Genomic DNA, 25,126 nt, shown 5'->3' on the forward strand with positions numbered 1-25,126 from the left:
TACAAACAGACAACCATTCGCACTCACAGTCATGCCTACGGGAAATTTAGAGTCTCCAATTAACGCATGTTTTTGGGATGTGGGAGGAAACCGGAGTGCCCGGAGAAAGCCCACGCAGGCACGGGGAGAACATGCAAACTCCACACAGGTGGGGCCGGGGATTGAACTCGGGTCCTCAGAACTGTGAGGCTGACGCTCTAACCAGTCGTCCACCGTGCCGCCTTTCAAAAACTAATAAAAAAAAAAAATAATCTGAGATATCGCAACACCAGTCCAGTTCTGGGCGACACTACACCATCCCAGGTCTCCAACAAAAGTGGTCCCACCCAAATCTGATGTGGCATTTCAAAATAAAAGTCCCCTCAACCCTGGATATTTCATTGTCACTACCCCTGATTTAAAATATTCATGAAAAAAAAAAAAAAAAAGGAATTTGTCGGAATGCAGTACTCGAGTCGTGCTTACAGTAAATACTGTATTTGTATAAAAACACCAAATCAGACAATCACATGGCAAATAGTACGGCGGATACTTTTTGTGATGCTTGACGACACATTCTGCGATTATTCAAACTTTTCGACACGCCCATGTAAAAATAGAATATATGTGTGTAACAAAAAAGAGTTGGATAATAATAACGTACAATTCTGTAAAAAATGAACTGGAATCCTTTCTTGTTGAATAAAGTCATTCGTCAGGCGCAAGAAAGGCACCTCGTCGTTTTTCATGTTTTATATGTATGGGTTTTCATACAACGATTCCCTTTTCATTAAGACGAACAACGCTAGCCTATGTTCGTGATAGACTAGAGCACTTTCTGACTAACGAACAAATTGGAAGGGAACTGCGTTCTAAACTAAGGATCCTCTAAGTGAAAGGGATAATTTCAAAAACATTTCTTGGGATGACAAGTTATGATCCATTACAAATACAAAACCAAATAGCACAAACCATCTGCTAGAGAGCAGAAGATGAGTAATTTATCGTTTTAGTACAACACTGTCCTTAAGCATATCCAAATCAAGAATCTATTGACTTTCCGATAAATCTACCCAACTTTGAATCCAAAATAATCAATATTTAACATGTTTGTTAAATGTGGTGCACATCAAAGATATTTTTTTTTTCTTCTTTTGGTCAAAGTAGCGCCTCTGTACCTCCGCATTAAGAGGAGCCAGAGACTGTCTCACCCGGGTTGACCTGGGAATGCTTCAAGATCCCCCTGGAAGAGTTGGACATCGTGGCTGGGGAGAGAACAGTCTAGATTTCCTCACTGCCCACCTGATCAGTCTGGATAAGTGGAAGAAGATTGACAGATGGATGTATTATTATTATTTTTTTTTTAAAGGTTTTTCAGTTTTTCAAATTGCCCAAGTCTGCCTTATGGGAGGGAAGTTTTGATTTCAAATCTCAACCACCTGGCCCTCCACTCCAGCTTCCTTCCACATTCGAAAAAATATCCATGTAAGGTTGTCTATGTGCCGAGCGATTGACTGGCGAACAGTCCAGGGTGTACCGCTGGTACAGACAACTGTCAATGATAGATGCACCAGTGACTTTTGTCAGTTCATCTGTCATTTTTAAATATTCAAATGCATTTCTTTCTGGATAAAACCTGCCATCTAAAATAGATAGCTGATTTTTTAATATCTCCAGCATACAACATTTATAGGGGTGAGCAATTAGAGGAGAAACTTGCTCTTGGTAGTTTGCTTCATTATTTAATTGCACTGTGCATTTAAACTTAAAACAGCTTGACAATGAAATATTAAAGAAGTAAAAAAACAAACAAAAAAAAAAACCTCATTTACAGCCAATATCAATATTAACATGAAAAGAAGGGAAATTTTCCTACATATAAGTTAACAGTGTTTGCTACTTTAATAGAGGCATTATCTGCAATTCATCATAAGATGTCACAAATAAGGGTACATACTAAGCAATATAATTATCTATGTTGCAAACGTTGTTTTAGAAACATTATTCCATGTTTCCTTCAATAGTATGAATGTAAGTAACCATAGAAATTGTGCAAATGTTTGCATTACCACCACTTAATTACATCAAGTAAAATCCCCTGGCCTTCATCCACTCGTTATCAGTTAAAAACCCAGTAAAGCAATAACAGGATACACAAGAACTAAATACGGGTTGCAATCTTCCATTCCAAATGTGCCCTTGATACATAAAACCAAAATGTCCATCTGTTCCTGATGACAGAGGGAATTTCTGAGCGTTGCGAGTGTGGCGGGCTGAATTGCAGCTCAGGATTCAGAGTGGTTGGCTTCCTGGGAAGACTGTCGCACTGAAGGCAGTCGCTCGGCCGCTTTTGCTCTTTGTGCCAAGAACCTATCAAATTCTTCAGAAAGGGACAACCGCTATTAGACAACACACACACACACAAAATCTGCTACATGGAAATAAATGAAATACAAAAGATGAAATGAATAGGCAACTGCATCCATGTCAATCTAATTGCAATGACAGTGGGACATTGACTTACAAGTTAAATTCGTTCTGTGACCAAGCTCAAAACTCAATTTACTCATATATGAAATCAGTCTTCCCCATTGAAATTAAATGAAATCCCATTTATCTGTTGTAGCATGCCAAAAAGAACCACAATTTCTTCGTGTTTTAATCAAGACAAAATAGAACTATTGTCCAAACCCCAATTCCAATGAAGTTGGGACGTTGTGTAAAACATACATTTACATTTTGCACAACATCCCAATGTCACTGGAATTGGGGTTTGTATAAAAACATAATAAAAGAGAATGTAAAAAAGAAACAAAACATTTTTTAAAAAATGTGTAATTATTGAATGTACTTATATTCATGTGTTGGATGTGTAACTTTAAGGGGCGACATCAGGAGCTGGACTCAGTTTACGTGTCAGCATCTGGGTACGAGTTGGTGGCCTACAGCGGATCCTTGCGAGTGTTCCCATTTTGTGCCTTTGTGTGTGACTGTTTATCCCGTTCAGTAAACGACTGAAAAGTGAATTGGCAACAGTGGCTCTACTTGCTCACATGAAAGGGCATTACCGGTACCTTAGTTGCTCCATTACTTTTCCATTTCACTGGAGCGGCAGTGTGTCTGAACTCACTCAAATGCTGGCTTACAACACAAATACAATCTCGTGAACTCAAAAACTTGTAAGTCAAGGTGAAAAGTGTGTCAAAACATGGCGGTGGTGAAAAACAGCCAAATCCAAGTCCAAAGTGGCGATGTCATCAGCATAATCAAACACACCACCCGTTCTTCATAATACAAGTCAACTACTGGTGGACAAGTCAGGTGCAAAGTTGCTCACCTTCACTTGTGACACCATCAGAGTCCTCAAAGTCATCATACTGTGTAGCAAACAGAATTTTTTGTTTTTTTTCATAAACAATGCAATGTTACAAATATTCTGCCCTGGATGAGGAAAAAAAGAAAGTTCACAACTTATAGATAATGTATTATTAACAGGGAAGAGCATTACAATCAATGATCATTTGTATAGTCTGGTTGACAATGTGGAATTGATTGTTGACCTTGTGTTGAATCAATTAAGACAATTCGGAGTGCACTATTTGGCTGCAACCAGCATATGCGCTGTTGATTCAGTCTCAACTAGTTTTGTATCTAAATAAGACATCAGCGATGGGAAGTTGAGCTAAATCCATACTGACCTCTGCTTTAGAAACATATCTGCGTAGCTTTAACCTGCTCAATATGACACTGGCATCAAATACACTAGTTGTGAATGTTCAGTGTAAGATTAGAAACAAATAAAAAAGAAAAAAAAAAAAGAAATGAATAGTTTAATTGATAATACATTTCCCCAATAGTTGACCTTGGAAATTTAGTCCAATAGCCGTCAAGAAGAACAGGGATCAATAAATGTGTGAATATGATCATGATAATTTTTCTTTGTGAATTTTAAGAGGGTGTTGAATCCAGTGAGAGATATGAAGGCTAAAATCAGTACATGAAAATAACAAGGTAATCTATATCTATCCATCCATCCATTTTCTATACCACTTATCCTCATTAGGGTTGCTGAACCTACACCAGCTGAATTTGAAAATTCCACACAAAAAGACCGGATTCAAACCCCCAAGCTCAGAAGTGTGATGCGGATGGTGCTGACCACTAGTACAATGTGCTGAATCCAAAATCTAACTTCTGAAAATAACTCTGTGTATATGTGCATTGATATGTATATTTTCATTTTAATCTATATTTACAGTATTACTAATCCTACTGCTCACCTCATCATCCAGCTCAAGCCATTTCTCAATATCATCCATTACATTGGACTGCTTGACGGGAATCTAAGAAAGAAAGAAAAAAAATATATCAAAAAAATGACAGCGGCTAAAAAAAAACAACTACAAAATTATGACCCCAACATGACACAAAGAACAAAACATGATAAGTAAGAGGAATATCAGGACAGAGCAAAGCAAAACTTCCCATGCTCATTGGGCACCCATGTCAATTCAAATCATAATCGAAGTCTTGGACATTTTGAATAGCATGCAAACCAAACATTACATTATATGGGGTTGAAAAAGTAAACCAATGACCAAAGCAAAAGTGACCTAAAACCTCATGACCACAACAACAACAACAACAACTACTCCTACAACAACACCAGCAAAACCCAGAATTGAAAAAAAAAAAAAATAATAAAAAAGTGGAGGGGGTAATCAGGCACATTTTGGACATGGACCCACCATTCCCCTTTTAATCATCCAGTCTAACTTTGGCGAGGAGCTGTGGGAGGAGGCTGGGCTGTAATCCTTCGTTGCACAGATAGAGAATTATTTCAGAATAGGATCAAGTGATTTCCATCTATTTCTTGACACTAATGATGAAATTACTAGAGGCAAAACAACACAGCAAGACACATTCGCCCACGTCAACAATAAAAACAAACTGGCATATTATATAATACAGGGTGTTGCAGAATTCATTTCATCATCTAATAATATAGCAGTTTTCCACTTAATCAAATTTAAATATGTGCAACCCTAATCAAATGGAAACGTGTTGCGTCACAGGCAGTGCGCATATTGAACATTTGTGAAACCTTTATGAAATCAGTAATAAAATCTATATCCGTTTGAATATGCTGTTGGAATTTTCATTGTTTTCTTTTTCAATGTCAAGGCTATTTAATTTTGTTTGACATGTACTTACTCAGCTATTCATATTTCAAATGATGTCAAGTTTTTGGAAGACCCCGTATTTCTTCCCAAACATCTCATTTCCTGTATCCACTACCTGTACAGCTCAGCCAATAGAATTCACATAAATTACTGGGAATACCACATCCAAAACCTTGAGAATGATTTACTCATTGAGTTCTATTTTAAAGTCAGAAAACTAGTCACTCGAGAGCTACATAAGCAATTCATGCACATAACGTGACGTGAAAACACTTGAGGCACACAACTACTTTGCTTACCGCGTTGGAGTTTTGCATGGAGTTGTCCTGAGCTTGTGCAAGGCCATCCAGCCCAAAGTCTGTATACTCACTGAAACCAAATTCACTTTGCTGAACTGCATATTAGGCTAATTGTATATTTAAACACCCATAACAAATTCTCAAAACATTATTATTTGTATGTTATTTTCTATACCTTCCTCTTTGAATTGAGGTATTTCCTTTCTGTAAAACTGCATCCACGTCATCTCCTTCCCTTGTATCTGTTAGAATGACAGCAACAATGTTTTGTGAGGTGAAGAAAGAGTACATTTTAGTTGTGATGAATTTGTGGAACACAAAAACAACCCCAAATAGCCCACAGAATAGCCCTACCCAAAAAGTGTAACGCATACATTAATTGCATAAAATGTGAATAAATGCAAGAAAAATCAGCTTATCCTGATGACAGTCACTAAATATGTTATCCACAATTAGTTTAGGTCAACATACAGTCCATAGTTACATAAATCCTATTTATAAACACAACAAATATGTTTTTTTGTTTTTTTTTTCAGCGTAAAGAACTTACTGAGCCCTGCCATCTGACTGGACAAACTGTCCTCTTTTGATTGGCTCAGCGAACCTCCATTGGTGACTGATGCAGCTGCAGATTGGCTCATATCGAGGTCTGTTAGGTTTACATATGTATGGCTCTGCAAATTCCAAAAAGGTGAGATGTGAACCGTGAAAACTACCATTTAAAAAAAAACAAAAAAAAAACATGCGTGTCTACGGACAAGGTTATCTACCTGTTGTGTTGTGTTTGGACCATTTTTTAATTGTCTTTCAAACCTAAAAACAGCAACAACAAAAAAATGATGGGAGCAACAAACAGCAGTACGAAAGTATACATACACGACTGAAGACAACCACAAAGTATCCCATCAGACATTGTTCTCGTGTTTAGGATAAATATAACAAAGCATATTTACTGTTATTAAAGGGTACTTAATGTACTTTTGTTATCTGCCTATTTCTGAAATGGTGTCCATGACTGAGCCACGATATGGTTAAATTAGCTAGTGGCGGCTTTGCGTAAGGTAAGCAGAGCTGCACCGAGTTTTGTTGAATGTCCGAGTAGCCTTGGATAAGTGTCAGCGCCTTCTGAGAAGCATCATTCGATTGCATGGTGAAGCTGTTGACGCGGCGGGGGAGCGAGTAACCAGGGGTATTAAGTGCTTTTTTGGCATTATGGGCGCTTACTTATTTTCAACACTTCGGGCTCTGCATCCCCCTGCCCCAAAATTGAAATGGGCAAATTCGCAAAAGCCGAACTGCGAATATGCATTGGTTCCCTGTAGATTGCCATTGGTCCATGCTGATATCAACTACTGTTATAAACACACACATAACACTATTCTCCTTAATACAAGTGCATGATCAAAACCATTTTGAAGCTTGTTAATTTAAGCCAAAAGGAGTAATGTTGCCACAAGGTTGTATAGTGATAAATTATTTGGTTTACCTTTGATAACGCGAGAAGGTGGTGTTCATCTCGTCATTGGTTGATAGTAACTCTTCAATCAGCTTCTCCTCACTAAGCTTGGGGACAATCTTCACTATCCTGTTCTGCATTTCCTTACATACTGTGTATAACTGCTAATGACACAACCAAAAAAAGAATGTGTGGGTGGGTAGGGGGGATGGTTTGTGGCGGTGCAGATGTAGCACATGCATAAAGTGCGAGATCAGTTAAGGGCAACGTGAAGGGAGGGAAATATTTTCGTGCAGCATGAAACAATACTGCATTTCAGAATATTTAAAAAAACAAAAACAAAAAAAAGAAAGAACGAAAAAAAATGTTGTACCTCCAGCAACTCCATGGCAGCTTTTTTTACCGTGATGGGATCCAGCTGACTCATCATATCAGACATCATTGTGAGGTTGGTCCGCACCACTCCCAGCTCTGCCTTTAGTGCTCCCACCTGGAGTATTAATAGCTAATATTTTATTGAACAATAATAAAAATAATGACAAATTCTTACAAGCACCTACTCTCAACTCTTTTTTTGAGTATTCTACTGAGTTCCTTTCTAGTTACTACTACTTTGTGGGCAGAATTTTGATACAAATTCTGAATTGGATATCATTAGACTGTGCATATTTACCTAATGCCGTGGTCAGATAGCCTCTATTTATATTTTACAACTGCTAAAAAGTAGCCGGGTGAGGAGGGTGTGAGAAAGTATGCCAGCATGAATGGAAATACGGAGAATGGTACCTTGACTTACGAGTTTAGCTTGTTGTAACTCGATTTACTCGTGTATCAAATCAATCTTCCCCATTGTGAGTTCCTGCATTGTAAAAGCACCATGAAGGCACCTGGCTTGCTTTTCTGGAAGCGTGTGACGTATGTTATTATGCCTTCCCTGAGCGTGCGTTAAGCTTTTTATTGACACCCAAGTTGGAGTTTACTGTAAAATTAAACACATCAAAATAATTACACATTGTATATTTAAATATGACATAGAGTGCGTTTTAGAAACAGCTTCATGCTAACACTAAAATGGAAAACCCTATTGACGGGTTAGCAAAATGAGCATTAAACGTTACGGGAGGGTGCATATATTCAAGGGCATATATTCTTTCTAATCTGTGAAAAATTTGTTATATTTTAAGTTCAACCGTGACTTTCTTCTTCGACTCTTTTTATTTTAATGTACAACCCCAATTCCAATGAAGTTGGGACATTGTGTTAAACAAATAAAAACAGAATACAATGATTTGCAAATCACATTCAACCTATATTTAATTGAATACAGTAAAAAGACAAGATATTTAATGTTCAAACTGGTAACTTTATTGTTTTTAGCAAATAATCATTAACTTAGAATTTTATGGCTGCAACACCTTCCAAAAAAGCTGGGACAGGGTCATGTTTTCCACTGGGTTACCTCACCTTTTCTTTTAACAACATTCAGTAAACGTTTGGGAACTGAGCACACTAATTGTTGAAGCTTTGTAGGTGGAATTATTTCCCATTCTTGCTTGATGTACAGCTTCAGCTGTTCAACAGTCTGGGGTATCCGTTGTTGTATTTTACGCTTCATAATGCCCCACACATTTTCAATGGGAGACAGGTCTGGACTGCAGGCAGGCCAGTCTAGTACCCGCACTCTTTTACTACGAAGCCACGCTGTTGTAACACGTGCAGAATGTGGTTTGGCATTGTCTTGCTGAAATAAGCAGGGGCATCCATGAAAAAGACGTTGCTTGGATGGCAGCATATGATTCTCCAAAACCTGTATGTCCCTTTCAGCATGAATGGTGCCTTCACAGATGTGTAAGTAACCCACGCCATTGGCACTAACACAGCCCCATACCATCACAGATGGTGATTGAGGAACATTGTCCTTAAACTGTTCGACTATTTTCTCATGCACTTGTTCACAAAGAGGTGAATGACTAAGCAATTCAGGGAAGCTCCTTTTTTACGCAATCATGGCACCCACCTGTTCCCAATTAGCCTGTTCACCTGTGGGATGTTCCAAACAAGTGTTTGATGAGCATTCCTCAACTTTCTCAGTCTTTTTTGCCGCCTTTCCCAGCTTTTTTGGAACGTGTTGCAGCCATAAAATTCTAAGTTAATGATTATTTGCTAAAAACAATAAAAATTATCAGTTTGAATATTAAATATATTGTCTTTGTAGTGTATTCAATTAAATATAGGTGGAACATGATTTGCAAATCATTGTATTCTGTTTTTATTTATGTTTAACACGACGTCCCAACATCATTGGAATTAAGGTTGTAATTGTGTATTTCCATGCATGTACCACACAGCCCCTAAAAGGCCATGGCGCACATAGCAGGAACAGGAGGTAATTATTATTTGTTAGTTTATATTTTATTTTACTCATACTTGTTTACTTTCTTGTTGTTCTTTTAAGTTATATTTAATGTAGACTTTTCATAGTTGAAAAAATAGTTTTGAAATCAATGAATAATCTTGTCAGCCCCTCCAAGAAAGAAAAAAAGGTTTTGTTACGCGTTTGTAACTAAAGAAAAAGAGCACTGTATTATATAAAAAATAACAAAACAGAATAAATGGAAATGAAAAGAAATGAACTGGTTCATAAAGTGCAATTACTTTATGTTGGAAAAAGACAGAAGTCACCACAACAACTGTAATTTGTGCCTTTACGGGGCGTGGCCTGGTGAGTGACCTCAGGAACATGTCCGGTTGGTCTGCTTGTGTGCGTCTGGATTCGAGCTTTGGCCTACTATAGCTGCTTGCGATTGTTCTCATTTTTTATTTACGTGCTTGACTGTTTGTCCTGTTCAATAACAGCTGAAAGTGCAACTGCGACTGTGGCTCCCCCTTTATTTCCCCCCCCACATTCCTCAAGCGGCGGTGTTTCTGAAGCTAGATTGTAAGTGGAATTTTGGCTTGCAGCACGAAGACGTTAAATAAATTAAAATAAATAAAGTGATGGCTGGCGGCACGGTGGCCGACTGGTTAGAGCGTCAGCCTCACAGCATGAATTGGAGACTCTAAATTGCCCGTAGGTGTGAATGTGAGTGCGAATGGTTGTTTGTTTGTATGTGCCCTGCGATTGGCTGGCAACCAGTTCAGGGTGTACCCCGCCTCCTGCCCGATGATAGCTGGGATAGGGTCCAGCACGCCCGCGACCCTAGTGAGGAGAAGCGGCTCAGAAAATGGATGGATGGATGGAAAGTGATGGCTTACAGCTCGAAAAACTCGTAAGTTGGGGCAGTGGTAAGTCAAGGTACCAGGTATAGTGAATAAAGAGTAGTAAAATATCCCTCTCAAGTGCAGCAAAATCCATCACCTGGTTGGGAGTGAAGGCATCACTTCCATCTAGAGTCTGTTTTAGCTCAAGGGTCTGGGGTGGGATTAGGGGAGGTTTGGAAGACAGCAGCGCAGCGGGGAGAGTAGCAACCGCAGGCCCGTTCCGAGACGAGGTCGGCTAAGCGAGGCACAGAAAAGACCCGGAAAGAAAGGTTGACCAAAGATGAAAAGGTAGCGTTAAGCGTTCTAGAGTCAGGCGTGATAAAGTGTTTGTACCCTTTTGGGGGCTTGGATTGGTGGATAGCCATCCAATTCCGTCATAGGGAATTCAAGCCCTTTCCTGCGCAGGTCTTCATAGACTGACACCACACCTGTCAGGTCGGGCGAGCTACGGAATGCGTCAGCCCACGCCTTGAAAAGACGACAAAATACCACAAGATTTCACGGAATGTGACCGCAGAGATTAAAAATAGCTTTTTGTTTTCATGTAGCTTTGCCCAACCTGTATGATGCCTAGCACTCTGTCGTGTACGATCAGAGGAGGGTTGTTCCTCGGGATGATAGAACGGACCAGGACCCCCTCGATAAAATCCCTTGTGGTGACTAGGATGTGAAACCTGTAGCCGCAGTTCTTCACACAGGTTTCAAGCACCTGGAATCAGAGAACTTGTGTCTCATATCTAATTACACATGCACAGAGCATCAATAGCAGTGTGGAGGTGTGTAGCTACACTCACAGTGAGAGCCAGCATGACCTCCTTGAAGTTCTTGTTCCCCACAATCCTTTTCTTTATGGCTCTGACTGCGTCTTTGGGTCTGGAATTAGAGAATATTGACATTTCAGATACATGCAACCCTAAGGGGGTTGCTTATCACACACACACGTACAAGCACACACACAAACACACCCTTCTTCAGAGCTGTTGATCATATCACAGATCTCCATGTTTAGTGACCAGTCTTCTGATGGCAGGCTAGAGCTGGTTGCAATCTCTGTGAGAGACGAACACACATACACTTACATTATAGATGTGTGTTTTTTTTTAAATATATGTAATTGAAATTAAATGAATGAAAGACGAGCGTTATTAAAATAAACAGAACAATAACAATTTTACAGGCATTAAAATCTTATCAACAGCAGCAGCATCAATAGTGAACAGATTGTTTATTTTATACACAGGAAAGAGGGCAAAGAAATTTATACTCATTTTATCTAAGTAATTTTGAAAATACTGGGAACCAGCTACCTCAGTGGGTCTAAGAACTTTTGTTTACACCATCTAAAAAGTTTACAGAGGAGGAGCCGAAACCTTGTGGTAATGCGGTGTGAGCAAAATGTGTAACGGGCAATATTACATACAATAATAGATAGAATTTTAATAAAAACAAAAAAACTAAACTAAAAACATCTAAAATAAGAGACAATTAAATCTACAACCTTTCACCACTAGAAACAGTGGAATAATTCGTTTAGAAAGGAACTATTAATATAATGTAGCAATACATGATAACAAGAAAAAATCTTTTTGCTTGTCTTTAAATTACTGAAAGTTCCCAGGCCCAATAAATATTATTCGGATGTACAGTAAATGCAATTACATAATATAATAAATATATTTCTTAATAAGACCACAATTTAAATTGTGAAGCAAGTGCATGAGAACTTGCATCTGATTTCGGTCAGCAGGAAGTCGACCGCGCTTCAACCAATCAATTTGCTACATGACCCCGCCTCTTTCTAACCATTGGCTATCAGGCATGTCAATCAAGCATTACTTATTACTCCTCTGTCAGTCTCAATAAAGGCTTAATCATTATTGCAGGATTGGCATTTATACATCCTAACTCGAATGATTGGTAGATTTTGGATTTAAAAAGTAAAGTAAAAGACAAAGATTTGTGAATGAAGAATGACGAAGATGCCGGACGTTTGCATTTGCTCGTTTACATTGAAACCATGCATGAGTGGTTGGAAAACAAGCTCACCGATCCGCTGTCCCACTGGCGTGCTGAACGGGTTCCCCAGTAAAAACTCCATCGTGGAAGCAGTGAAGGCCCAGCAGAGCACCGACGAACCGGGCACCAGGCGGCCAAGCTCGCTGCTGCTGCTGCACCCCTCCTTCCTGCCTGCCTGCCTTCTCGCCGCACAAAGTGGCCCACTAGTTGAGCTGCGTCACGAATTAAAGGGATAGCGTCATCGAGTCATCATGCACACGCCTTGATAAAAGTGCGCCACACTTCGGCTAATTTTAGTACTACACACATAGACCGACTGACACGCAAAGGAGAGAAATATCATCTGCTACCATGGTGACTGAAGACATGCTGTATAATATATACAGTAATCTGTATTGTTGGCACTTACCTATATTTACAACCAAAATTCTAACATTTGTGATACGAAATTGTACTAATTTATTCCAACCAGTCTATACTCTTAATTAATATTAAAAATAAATATTATTTATTTATTTCTAATGTAAGTTTAAACCAGTGGCGTCTCTAGGCGTATTTTAGCCTATTTTTTAAAAAAACGTATCAAATATTTGGTAATATGTGAAGGCGAAGGTTCATTGTCAGACTATCAAAACAAAAAGGTCTGTAGCGAATACAGTATAGACTATATGAATCGATACATTAAATAATCAGCATTTCTGGTGAGGATGATGCATTTTATTTACATTTGAAATGTTTTTGTCATATGTAGTAGATATTGATTCTGAACTTCTCTAGACTAGATGATGCACGTGGTACATTTGGGTGCTGTTTTATATATATATATATATATATATATATATATATATATATATATATATATATAATATTTTTATGTTAGTTTTGATGGTTCCTATAATTGCGACATGATAGTAGTGTTAAATATAGAGTTGGATAAGTTGGGAGTCACTGTTTTATGACTCAAGAAACATTTAATTGTTGAGGAAGGTGGTAAAAAGTTAAAAAAAAAAAAAAAAAGTTGCAACTCTGTTTTTGGGCAGGAAGTGTGTTTGTTTGCAGGAGCAGTGGTCAAGTAAGGTAAGCAGTTGTGCCCAAGTCACACACAATGTGATGACATCACCCAAGGATATGCTCGCTGATGCAAAGAGGTGAAGGTAAAGAGGGAAGCAAATGTGAAGATCTTCCGTCTTCTCCATGTGCCGATCCTCCTGTTACACTGCTCACCTCAAGATGGTTACTTTCAAGCTTTTGCAATACCTGATCTATAGATGTATTTTGAAATGTTATTCTAGTTAATAAATCAAGAATGCTGAATCTGGTTAGAGCGTCTGCCTCACAGTTCGGAGAACCGGGGTTCAATCCCCGGCCCCGCCTGTGTGGAGTTTGCATGTTCTTCCCGTGCCTGCGTGGGTTTTCTCTGGGCACTCCGGTTTCCTCCCATATCCCAAAAACATGCATGGTAGGATAATTGAAGTCTCTAAATTGGTCTAATGTGTGAATGGGTGTTTGTTTGTATGTGCCCTGCAATTGGCTGGCAGCCAGTTCAGGGTGTACACCGCCTCCTGCCCGATGATAGCTGGGATAGGCTCCAGCACTCCCGCGACCCTTGTGAGGATAAGCGGCTCAGAAAATGGATGGATGGATAAGTTAAATGGTTTGGTTGAGCAATTTGGTGTTTAAATATGCAGTTTTTAATTCTTTTTAGTTTTATGTGCCAGTTTTACAGTAAACAGCAACTGGGAGTGACAAACAGCCTGAAGCAAGCATGCTTTGTGTCTTATTTGGAGAACTATGTGAGGGAGAATGTGAGAGCAGGTGGTAAGAAATACTTTAAAAGTATGTTTTTATAAGTTTAAGTGTGTTTTAATGAGTGGGATTTAATAAAGCATGCGGGAGAGGTAAAACTAAAACTATTAAAATGTTTTAAACACTGCCTTTTTAAATCGGGAATTTTCACCTATGACGGGAGGGTTTGCAATGTATCCTCAGTGATAAATGATTGCACACTGTACATCAAATCAAACCAAAAGATTCTAATTATGAGGTCATTTCTAATATATTTTAAATTGAATAATGGAGAAAAAGGAGTTAAAATAGATTTTTTATTTTATTTTTTTAAACGGGTAAATCAGGTCATGCAAGCAGCCTTGCCTGTGAATCTGTGTCACAGACACATCGAGTCTGAAGTCTAGCACCACGGCACAAATGATCCTTGGTTTATCGCTACATGTTCACAAGACACAGAGGAAGTGCTTTATTGTATTTGATGCAGCGCACAATGAATAAGTCGTAGACATTGGCTGCAATTGGGACCAAATAAAAGTTACTGGATAAAAGTGCAGCCTTACATGCTTGGTAGGAATCTCAATGTGATTTGTCTCCAAGACTGAACTATGGATTACTCACACTGTACAGAGGGAGGTACAGTCAAAGCTGTTAAAGAAAAGTATTTAATTGGTGATGCCTGATGTCACGTTTCCAGGGGACTCTTGTATGTCTCAGCCAACTCAGCAAGACAAGCCGCTTTTCCCACTAACACCCAATTAGAGTGAGTTGGCATGTCTATATATTCACACTATGTAGCCCGCTAATTAGACTTCAGATTAAATACAACAGGGACTGTTGCCTGTGCATGGGTCTGTTCATCTGCAACCACGTGACGACCATCGTCTGCCTGCCAAGGACTGATGTCATATAACTGCAAGAGGCTGGGGGGGACAAACAAAAACAAAAGAACTGTGGCGCACTGCTTTGTTCATGTTATAGATGTTTGTTGTCATGTGAACAATGATGCAATGTTTTTTTATTTTATTTCTGTCACTGGATAATAGAAATGAACTGTTTACCAAGAAGTAAAAAAAAAAAAAAAAAAAAAAAAAAAATTCTCTATTGGGATTTTGGTGAAACGATTATGCTGTTTTAGTGATTTAATTTGAACCAGGAGACCAGGAGTTGATGCTTCTTCAAGCCCACCTAATGTATGAGTCATCAACAACTGCAGTGTGTGTCTGCACTTAGCTGTGGGGGCAAAAGAATGGAGCTGAGGAGTGAGAACATCTTCTCACCACAGCGAATGCTAATAATCCTCAAATGCAGTGATGCAATAGCACGCCAAAACATTCATATTCCTGACAAGTCATTAAACAATACACGACACTGGCTAGTTTAATAAACATCTTTATTTCTGCACACGATGTGAACTCTGACTGAAAGATACACTATTTGCTGTAAAATACTCAACATGTATAATTGTGGTACTGAAATCCAAAATGAAAATGAGTTACAGCCTAATCTCAGTGATGCTAATTGTTAGTGAATTACTTTTTTTTTTTAGCTTCTCTCCTGTGGTCATTTAACAAGACTGCATAAAATATGACAGTTTGGATAGTACATATACAAACACAGTAAGATAAAACAATCTTGTCATGCCACATCACATTAACATGCACACTTATGTTTGTGTATTTTATATTTTGATGACATTATTTGGCTTTCAGGTGAAATTTCAGACTGACGCCAAAATGCACTGACTATAACCTTGACAGGTGATCATAATTTGTCCCGCTGTAAACTTTTGAATGCATGTCTAGCCTATTTTCACAACTTGCTTTTGTCTAACAAGGAGTTAGCTTCACCCACTAACGCTTTTCCCTTACTGTAAAATCACAACAATTAACAGGTTAAAATGAACCCTTTAAGGGGACCAGGTTTGGCTCACCAAAACTGTTTCCTTCCAAATACCATCAGCGGTTGTTGGGCACACAATGAAGTGTAGGCTAGCACACGGATGTGTTACATGATGGAGCACGTGAAACCGCAGCAGTCTTTCAGTAGCGTTAGTCCAGTTTTAGTGATAAATGGCGCTGGTGTGGGCAGAGATTTGGACACCACCTTCTGATCTTGCAGAACACCTGATTTGAAAGGGAGGCATATTAGTAAATGCTCAGTTTCATCTACTTTGTCAACTTGTTCAATAAAATTCATTTGGAGGAAATTGAGATCCTTGTGAATGACAGTGGAATGAAATGCTCACCTTTTGTACCCAAAATACTTTGGAATCTGGGCTGCAAAAACGCTGCCATTTCTCTGTCTTCTTCTCTTTCTCTGTGAAGAACAATTGTTTCTGATCAGTGAAGTAGTGAAAAAGTATAAGGATTGTGTTCCATTTTTATTTTAGCCTTCTTAAGTTGAACCTTCTAAGGAGAATGACCAATATGGAAGTAATGAAAAACAGAGGTCTCGTACTGATCTGATCAGAATAGGGCACCTCAACAGTTGAAGCTTGTCTTCACAGATACCCCCTTGTGCCTTACTTTCACAAAAAGGGGAATAGGATGCAGCATTTCCACCAAAATTTAAAAATTCAACACTGCAATTACCAGAAAGTAACCACAATGCGTGATCCCACTGCCAACACAGAACGGAAAGACAACATGGAAAACGTGAAAAGTAAAGTTCATAGTCATGTTTTGTTCAATTCTGCAAGTAAATGTTGCTAATAAAACACGCAGCAGGTCAGATTGAATTTCGGTGAAACAGGAGGGTTAATTATAAATACAGAGAGGCAAAGGTAAAGTGATTAGAGAGAAAAATAGCATATAAACTAAGAAGAAATTAAAGAGGTAAAATCCTATACTTTATAATAATTACTGATATTAGAATAGCTGTATATATTACAGTGGAAAATTTGTGATATTAAAGTTCAACCATTACTTTCTTCTACTCTTTTTATTTTAATATACAACCCCAATTCCAATGAAGTTGGGACGTTGTGTTAAACAAATAAAAACAGAATACAATGATTTGCAAATCACGTTCATCTTCAAACTGATAAACTGTATTGTTTTTAGCAAATAATCATTAACTTTGAATTTTATGGCTGCAACACATTCCAAAAAAGATGGGACAGGGTCATGTTTACTACTGTGTTACCTCACTTTTTCTTTTAACAACATTCAATAAACGTTTGGGAACTGAGGACACTAATTGTTGAAGCTTTGGAGGTGGAATTCTTTCCCATTCTTGCTTGATGTACAGCTTCAGCTGTTCAACAGTCTGGGGTCTCCGTTGTCACATTTTACGCTGTGCCACACATTTTCAATGGGAGACAGGTCTGGACTGCAGGCAGGCCAGTCTAGTACCCGCACTCTTTTACTACGAAGCCACGCTGTTGTAACACATGCAGAATGTGGTTTGGCATTTGTCTTGCTGAAATAAGCAGGGGCGTCCATGAAAAAGACATTACTTGGCATGGCAGCATATGTTTCCCCAAAACCTGTATGTACCTTTCAGCATTAATGGTGCCTTCACAGATGTGTAAGTTACCCATGCCATTGACATTAACACAGCCCCATACCATCACAGATGCTGGCTTTTGAACTTTGCGTCCATAACAGTCTGGATGGTTTCCTCTTTGGCCCGGAGGAAAAGATGTCCACATTTTCCAAAAATAATTTGAAATGTGGACTCGTCGGACCACAGAACACTTTTCCACTTTGCATCAGTCCATCTTAGATGAGCTCGGGCCCAGAAAGCAGGCGGCCTTTCTGGGTGTTGTTGATAAGTGGCTTTTGCTTTGCATAGTAGAGTTTCAGGTTGCACTTATGGATGTAGCGCCGAACTGTATTTACTGACATTGCTTTTCTGAAGTGTTCCTGAGCCCATGTGGTGATATCCTTTACACATTGATGTCGGTTTTTGAAGCAGTGCCGCCTGAGGGATTGAAGGTCAAAGGCATTCAATGTTGGTTTTCGGCCATGCCGCTTACACGCAGTGGTTTCTCCAGATTCTCTGAACCTTTTGATGATATCATGGACCGTAGATGATGAAATCCCTAAATTCCTTGCAATTGTATGTTGAGGAACATTGTCCTTTAACTGTTCAACTATTTTCTCACGCACTTGTTCACAAAGAGGTGAACCTCGCCCCATCTTTGCTTGTGAATGACTGAGCAATTCAGGGAAGCTCCTTTTATACCCAATCATGGCACCCACCTGTTCCCAATTAGCCTGTTCACCTCTGGGATGTATTCTTCAACTTTCTCAGTCTTTTTTGCCACCTGTCCCAGCTTTTTTGGAACGTGTTGCAGCCATAAAATTCTAAGTTAATGATTATTTGCTGAAAACAATACAGTTAATCAGTTTGAACATTAAATATCTTGTCTTTGTTGTGTATTCAATTAAATATAGGTTGAACATGATTTGCAAATCATTGTAATTATGTTTTTATTTATGTTTAACACAACGTCCCAACTTCATTGGAATAGGGGTTGTCGAATTGAGAACTATTTGATCACAATGTGTAGTTCTTGCAAAGCAATTAAAGAAGCAATCAAGTGAATAGCACAGGACTACATGTGTTAAAACTATTACAGTGGTATGGGTAATTTATTGGGAAAACACACTGAAGTATAGCAAGCCAAGGATAATGACCTCAAATGGTTTCGACATATGGCCCAATGGCTTCGCTTCTTTCCACTAACAAACGAGGGGCTGAAGATTTTGAGGTTAACTTGGACGGTATGGAGGCACCGTGATAATTTTCCACCATTTAATAACCTCACCTGAGCCGCTCAAACTCCACATCATCTACGAGGAAGTCTCTGGTCTCCACCAGCTTGCTGATCTGCTGCAACAGCTCCTCCTGCCTCGTCTTATCGTCCCTGGACTTGTCTTGGTCTGTTCAACAGTCACATGGCATGGCACACGTCCCACAGAGTTTTTGACACTGACATTGCAGAACATTACAAAAACAAAAATAAAAAATACATAAAATATATATAATTTTTTAAATCTGATTTGCTTTAATCAATACATTAAAATGAGATATTTATCCGTAAAGGTTATCTTCTTTGAATGAAAATGTATGATAATAAATACATAAATGCCACACTTCTGTTTTTGCTCCTATTTTTCATGAGCTCAACTCAAAGATCTAATCTGTGTTAGTGACTACTTGTCCTTTACCTAGATAACAAATCAAACTCCCCTCCTTGAGCCGTCACCTTATCGTGGTGGAGGGGTTTGTGTGTCCCAATGATCCTAGGAGCTACGTTGTCTGGGGCTTTATGCCCCTGGCAGAGTCACCCATGGCAAACAGGTCCTAGGTGAGGGACCAGACAAAGCATGGCTCAAAGACCCCTTATGATGACAATAAACAATGGACTCAGGTTTCCCTGGATACAAGTGGCCGAAATGCGCAGGCCACCCCCCCCCCCCCCCTCCCCAAATGACTTGCTGTGCCCCCCAAATGAGTTGTGCCCTGCCACAGGTCCCTGAAGTGTAGCCTTTTCATGTCAATCTTTGTGTACAATTTAATCAAAGTCTAGATTGATTTATTGCAACCACCAACAGTGAGTTAAAGGTAAAAGAGAATCAAAAACCAAATGAAAACAAGAAAAACGGTGATGATTTGCACATAGCACGTCACTCACTGTCAAAGTACGTATTACCCACGTGAGCTGACTGCTTTCAAAACGAGCCCAGCATTTGGCACCTCCACAGCAGTAGCCTACTGCGAGAATTTATTCTCCACTTTGAGAAACGCGTTTTTACAATGGTCCACTACAACTTGCAGCCACACTTGCGTGAATTCAATATGTCTGGTTCAAACCCAAGAGCAGCCGATAAGATGTCAAACTAAGGCACATATTTGAAAGGGAGAAGGAAGACCACCACAAGACGCCCATTGACGCTGCACCTCTGCTACATCCTCCCTATGCTTTTCTTCCCTGTCTGACCCTTTGGCTGTGTCCTGCATTATGTGTATTGGTGTGATGTATTTATAATTAAGGTTGTCTGACCTTTAAAAAAAATAAATAAATTGTGCAAGCTACTTTGTTTTATTTCAGGTAGTGAATACCTCAGAACGAGTATCCCCCCACATCATTCTCATTTTGAAATACCGGTATTAGGCATTAGCTTGTGTCAGAAATGGCATAATAATGAAACACAAATGCCATGTGTTATGGCAAAATGACACAATATAGTCTATATACTCTTTTATTGTATTATCCCATAGTTTACTTCAATAGTTCTTTGTTCTTGTGGGATGTTTTAGCATCATTGTTTCTTCCCTTCTGTCATCCTGTCTCGGTGGTTGTACCAACCTTCCTTTCCTCTCAAGGACAAGATAACTATGAATAGGTCTTTCTTTCTCCTTCCCTCATCTCCCTCCCATTTTTGTTTAAGTCTGCGTTGCTCTTTCGTCTTCTTCGGAGACGGGCGGAGACGCGAAGCAACTTGTAACCTCTCTTGACTGTCTCTCTCTTTGCAAAGATATTATTAAAACTACAACAGACAAGATTGTTTCCTGATGTCATTTCCAAAACACCTGCAAACAAAGTATTGTGTACATTCAAGTACTATGCCAAATGTTCTGGTATGTGCCATTGCTCTCTTGACCCTATTGAGGAAAACATGTTGTTCTTGGTATCTAGTCATTTATTTTTCATACACTCACTTAAAACACTTTGTACTGTGGTCCGATACAGTACAGTGGGGATGGGGGGGGGGGGGGGAATTATCATTGGTCAGTGCATTTAAAAAATGAGAGGGAATTAGCCTTCAAAATTCACCAATTGCTATTTTTCTCCTGAATTTCAGTCAACGCTGTACTTGCAGAGGTCATTGCTGATGAGTTAAGGCTTCTTAATAGATACATAATAGTGTGTTTCACAACAGCTGCACTCAAAGGAAGCAGCTGCTGTTTCAATGTACCTGGAATTGAGACCAGTTTCTGCAGCTCTCTCTTCAGCCTTGTGATTTCATTACACAACTGAATGTCATCCATCCTGGATAAGGGGGAAAAAACCAAAACAATTGCAAAACATAACCTTCTGATCAGTGGCACTTTTTTTCATAACACAATGATTTGATTTTTTCTAAATAATCGGAAGGTGTAGTATTTAAATATCCTTATTCTCAAAGCCTCTTTAATTCACTATTGCTCAACAGGATTAGTCGTATTCAAAATGACGCTGGCCGCTGTCATTCCAGAGTGTGATGTGTTAAAATCCCTTGATGTTTAATTAAGAGCTTGGAAGGAGCTACTGGTGCATATCAGTTAAAAGCTAGAACTGAGAGTTGGATTGTGGTAATAAAGCAATTTCCTTTATCCCTTCGCATGAAATGAATTAAAATGCCAAACTGTTGCTCTGCAATCCGATCTCATTTCACTGTCTGACCCACAGTGGGTTCCGGTGTTTATCTGTGGCCACCTGCTTATGTACAGTACATGCACACACAATAGTGGTAAGGAGACAAAAGAACAGGAAAGACAGAAATAGAAACTCTGGACGGTTGATGGTATAGTGTATAAACTTCAAACGTTTTTAAATGTCCCTGACATGATGCTAATTTGCACAATAATGACAAAACTACCGTGTCGATTTCATGAAATGTGTTTCTACTCCAGTGATGAGCTGGTGTATTCAAGTGGATTATAATAATGTACTCTGGCTTTAGTCAGCAAATTTCTTGCAGCATCCCAATCTTGTAAAATTATGGAAATTGACCTTAACAGAAAGCTATTGAAATCTTTAAATGTAAACCTGAAAGGAGGGACAATCTGAAAGTTGGTGCTCTGGGTTTCATAATGTGGGCTGTCCTCAAACTTTTCACATCATGACACACATGGCTGCTCCCTCTGACATGGTGGAATATAATTCGATTCTCCCCAGGGACAAGTGTATATCTGCATCCTACTCGAGCAAAGTTTCAATGCGACACTACTGTATGGGTCCCACTCCCAACACTGCAACGTGACCTCAGTATTTTGCCAATCCCTTATCTTACTTTATCAGTGATCACCATCCAACACAACACAAAACAACAATAATAAATAACAATAAAAGTATTGTAGCTACTGTAATAGCTGGTCGCCAATCAATCACAGGGCGTACTGTGTATAGACGAGAAACCGTTCACTCTCATATTACCATCAATGGAGAATTTAGATTTGTCAATGAACCCAACATGTTTTGCGGGGATGTGGGAGGAAGCAGGAGTACTAGGACAACATGAAAACTCCACACAAGAAGGCCGGAGCCATGATTCCAACTTCAAACTTCGAGGCAGATATGCTAACCACTAGGTCACAATGCTGCCTGCGATTAAAACAATACCCTTGATAAAAAGAAAATGGCATTGAGCATAAAAATAACTATTGTTCCCAGACATTAATTTTTATTTTTTGCATTTGTGTGTATACAGTAGTTGTAGTTCATGGATTTAAATTGCTTTTCTGTTGTATGCTGACAGTCATAATGAGTGATTATAAAAAGTACTAAATATTTTTTTCTGATGAAGTTGTTAGATGAAGGCTGATGGAAGGAACCGTTGTTATCCTTAGAAAATGGGCATCTGATTTTATATATAATAATAGTAATAAAAGCTAATGCATCTTACATGTATCTCAGCTCTGATTCTCTCCGCACAAGGATGTTTCGTAGTCGCTCAATTTTGAACAGCTCCCCTTCAATGTCCTCGAGTTTGACTGATGAATCAGCCATGGAGATGACATCTTCTACTGAAACATGGCACAGTGAGTGTATAGGCTAATTACAAGAAGTGCTAATGAGAGGAGAAAGGTGCTTATATATAAAGATATTAACTATAGTTTCAATTCACGTTAATTGAAGCTGAATAATTTCAGTGTCACTCAATAACTGCACCAGCCCCTCCTGCAACCCTCAGCCCCCTCTCCAACAGCCTCCTACTCCTTTACTGCTCACCAGTAGCGATGAGTCACCCAGTAGAACTGCGATTTACTTTTAATTACCTGTGCTTGGCTGAAAGGACATTTACAATTTCACACAGTGAGTCATTGTGTGATGCCACAGCTATAATCCACCCAGACATTTATGTGGTGCTTCCGCAACTTCATTCATTTAAATGCCACAACATAGGAACAATAGGCATGGGATTTGGACAAATGATGTGGAAAGTGGAACTGCCATTCCTCTTCAATTAATCACAAGTCTCCAACTTTGCCATCAATAGCTGGTGACTGTGGATATTTCCCTCACTCCTCAAATACCTGGATAGAAAATGTGTCACCTTGCATGCATGTGTTATTTAACCTTAAGTGATAAATAATACATTACTACAATCAATTGGATATCTGCAAGAGAGCTGATACAGGACAAGCAATGTCATTTAGTACTTTTTTTTTTTTTTAAGGCTGGTTATGACACGCAATAAGTGTCAACATTTCCAGGAAAAATACCCATCAATGTAGAATGTTCAGCCAATGAGTAGCCAATATACAGTATGTGCAGCCTACATTATGCTTTACAGGTCTCGTGAGGTATTGAAATAAACAAATCCTAATTACAGCACTTTCTGTGGTCTAAAAAACAAACAAACAAAAGAGTATATCATTACGTGGTGACTTTTTAAGCCAGATTCTGAAATTAGTTTGGCAAGAAAAAGTCAGAAATGGAATAAAAATATGTATTCTGAATACAGACTTGTAAAAACCTGCAAGTTGTAACTCAATTATGTGCAGTCTAAATTATATGTAAAAAAACTAAAAAATAAATGTTTTAACCACATCACACAAAACATGCATAGATCTACAAAAAGTCACCTGATTTCTCATTTGCTCCATCCATTTGCGCCTGCTTGGTCTAAAGACGTCTCGTTTAGAGGATGCTGTCTATTATTCCATGTTCCTCACCAATAGTCCTTTTCAACAGTGCAAATAAGTAAAAGATCCAATGAGACACTTCTGTTTCACGAGAGGGAATACAGGTAGATATGCACGTAGATGCTGAACCCACTCCGACACTGAAGGATATGAGGGAACCACAGGTTGCTCCTCTCTGCTCAGAGACGGCACCTAGTGACACACACGTGCAACGACAGGCTACCAGTCTGTGATGTGCACAGCAACGATCAGTGAATTCAGAAATATTGACCTCAAATTAATTCTTTGCATGCAATGGAAAAAATATCTTACTTCATTTTCAATTGTTAAATATTGTATATATTTTTATGCATTTGTAAAAAAAAAAAAAAAAAATAATAATAATAATAAAATAAAAGACTACTCCCATCCAGCGATAGGCTCTTCATTTGGCATTATAGAGCGATAGGCTCTTCATTTGTTATTATAGAAACCATCAATACAAAAGTGCAATACAACTGCATGCAACAGTGCCACTTACATCATCTGGAGCCGTTCAGTATCAATATTTATCTAATGACAGGAATAAAACATCTTAACAAAATACATCATACTCACCAGACATGCTGATTAAATGTCTTAATGTGCACAGATCGCTACAGACGTGACCAACCAGAGGACGGAAAAATGCTGGATGAATATGAAATTCGATTAGTTGAAAAAACAGTCCCTTTGCTAATATAGTTCAAGATAAAAGGGCCAACACTAGTGATTTTGAAGGCCATGGGCACATTAGTATGACATGGCAGCACAGAGGCTGAAATCTGATTGGACAAAAAATATCTAACATCCACATAAATTTACTGGAAGCAGTGAAGTCAAAGGAAATGCGAGGAAATTAAGACAACACACTGTTGGGAGCAAATACACACAATTTCATGGAACTAATATTAATTTTAGGTTTTAAATTCTACGTCAGTAGGCTACATCATAGTGTTTAGACTAGCAGAGAAGGCCTGATCTGAAGGTTTGTAAACGAACAACATTCAAAGCAGCATGCTGCAGTTTGCAAGCCCGTCCTACTTCACCTGTTTCAAAAAGAAAATAATAGCGACACACCTGCTGTTTTAAGAGTCAACTGAGCTCTGACCGCAAATATGTTAGAACAACAGAGCTGGCTCTCTCTCATCAGAATTACCTGATTGAGTTCCGCTGTAAACGACATAATACGGATGACTTGGTTTTGCACAACAGGTTCTTGAGGGGCCGGCCAGATGTTCAGCAAGTGCGGTCTGCATCTGTTT

General features: G+C 38.9%; 2 protein-coding genes across 9 annotated transcripts; both read right to left on the reverse strand.

The window, feature by feature from the left end:
* Positions 1-1,710: 1,710 nt before the first annotated feature.
* Positions 1,711-12,386, reverse strand: tom1 (target of myb1 membrane trafficking protein). Of its 6 annotated transcripts, none has more exons than XM_061701173.1 (16): positions 12,225-12,386; positions 11,144-11,228; positions 10,973-11,051; positions 10,738-10,887; positions 10,512-10,646; positions 10,276-10,413; positions 7,291-7,407; positions 6,948-7,081; positions 6,232-6,274; positions 6,012-6,135; positions 5,637-5,703; positions 5,462-5,531; positions 4,728-4,793; positions 4,260-4,322; positions 3,317-3,356; positions 1,711-2,359 (listed from the first exon to the last, which is right to left on the reverse strand). In XM_061701173.1, the coding sequence occupies exons 1-16, from the start codon at positions 12,274-12,276 to the stop codon at positions 2,265-2,267; spliced, it is 1,458 nt and encodes a 485-aa protein (XP_061557157.1). In that variant the 5' UTR covers positions 12,277-12,386; the 3' UTR covers positions 1,711-2,264. The 6 variants fall into 6 exon arrangements, with proteins under 6 accessions (XP_061557157.1, XP_061557150.1, XP_061557153.1 ...); XM_061701166.1 differs by having other exon boundaries at positions 6,948-7,078; positions 12,225-12,364; XM_061701169.1 differs by lacking the exon at positions 10,276-10,413 and having other exon boundaries at positions 12,225-12,364.
* A 3,001-nt stretch (positions 12,387-15,387) lies between these two features.
* Positions 15,388-24,459, reverse strand: zgc:171844 (uncharacterized protein LOC100151763 homolog). Of its 3 annotated transcripts, XM_061700828.1 has the most exons (8): positions 24,441-24,459; positions 23,977-24,035; positions 23,784-23,881; positions 22,601-22,721; positions 20,912-20,985; positions 18,757-18,871; positions 16,228-16,298; positions 15,388-16,105 (listed from the first exon to the last, which is right to left on the reverse strand). In XM_061700828.1, the coding sequence occupies exons 3-8, from the start codon at positions 23,806-23,808 to the stop codon at positions 15,987-15,989; spliced, it is 525 nt and encodes a 174-aa protein (XP_061556812.1). In that variant the 5' UTR covers positions 23,809-23,881; positions 23,977-24,035; positions 24,441-24,459; the 3' UTR covers positions 15,388-15,986. The 3 variants fall into 3 exon arrangements, with proteins under 3 accessions (XP_061556812.1, XP_061556814.1, XP_061556811.1); XM_061700830.1 differs by lacking the exon at positions 24,441-24,459 and having other exon boundaries at positions 22,601-22,718; positions 23,784-24,029; XM_061700827.1 differs by lacking the exon at positions 24,441-24,459 and having other exon boundaries at positions 23,784-24,029.
* Positions 24,460-25,126: the final 667 nt, after the last annotated feature.

Source organism: Phycodurus eques, chromosome 16, assembly GCF_024500275.1.
Source record: "Phycodurus eques isolate BA_2022a chromosome 16, UOR_Pequ_1.1, whole genome shotgun sequence".
Taxonomy (NCBI): Eukaryota; Metazoa; Chordata; class Actinopteri; order Syngnathiformes; family Syngnathidae; genus Phycodurus; species Phycodurus eques.

What these genes read in the sequence shown, in the direction of transcription:
- zgc:171844 (XM_061700828.1), bottom strand. Translation starts at nt 23,808, where the DNA reads ATGGATGGAGCAAATGAGAAATCAG. An exon ending in GAATCAGAGCTGAGATACAT is followed by an intron (nt 20,986 to 22,600) that starts GTAAGATGCATT and finishes CCCCTTATCCAG; the next exon opens with GATGGATGACATTCAGTTGT. An exon ending in GAAACTGGTCTCAATTCCAG is followed by an intron (nt 18,872 to 20,911) that starts GTACATTGAAAC and finishes ACTGTTGAACAG; the next exon opens with ACCAAGACAAGTCCAGGGAC.
- tom1 (XM_061701173.1), bottom strand. Translation starts at nt 12,276, where the DNA reads ATGGAGTTTTTACTGGGGAACCCGTTCAGCACGCCAGTGGGACAGCGG. An exon ending in AGGTCATGCTGGCTCTCACT is followed by an intron (nt 10,888 to 10,972) that starts GTGAGTGTAGCT and finishes CTCTGATTCCAG; the next exon opens with GTGCTTGAAACCTGTGTGAA. An exon ending in ACCTTCTCGCGTTATCAAAG is followed by an intron (nt 6,275 to 6,947) that starts GTAAACCAAATA and finishes TGCTGTTTTTAG; the next exon opens with GTTTGAAAGACAATTAAAAA.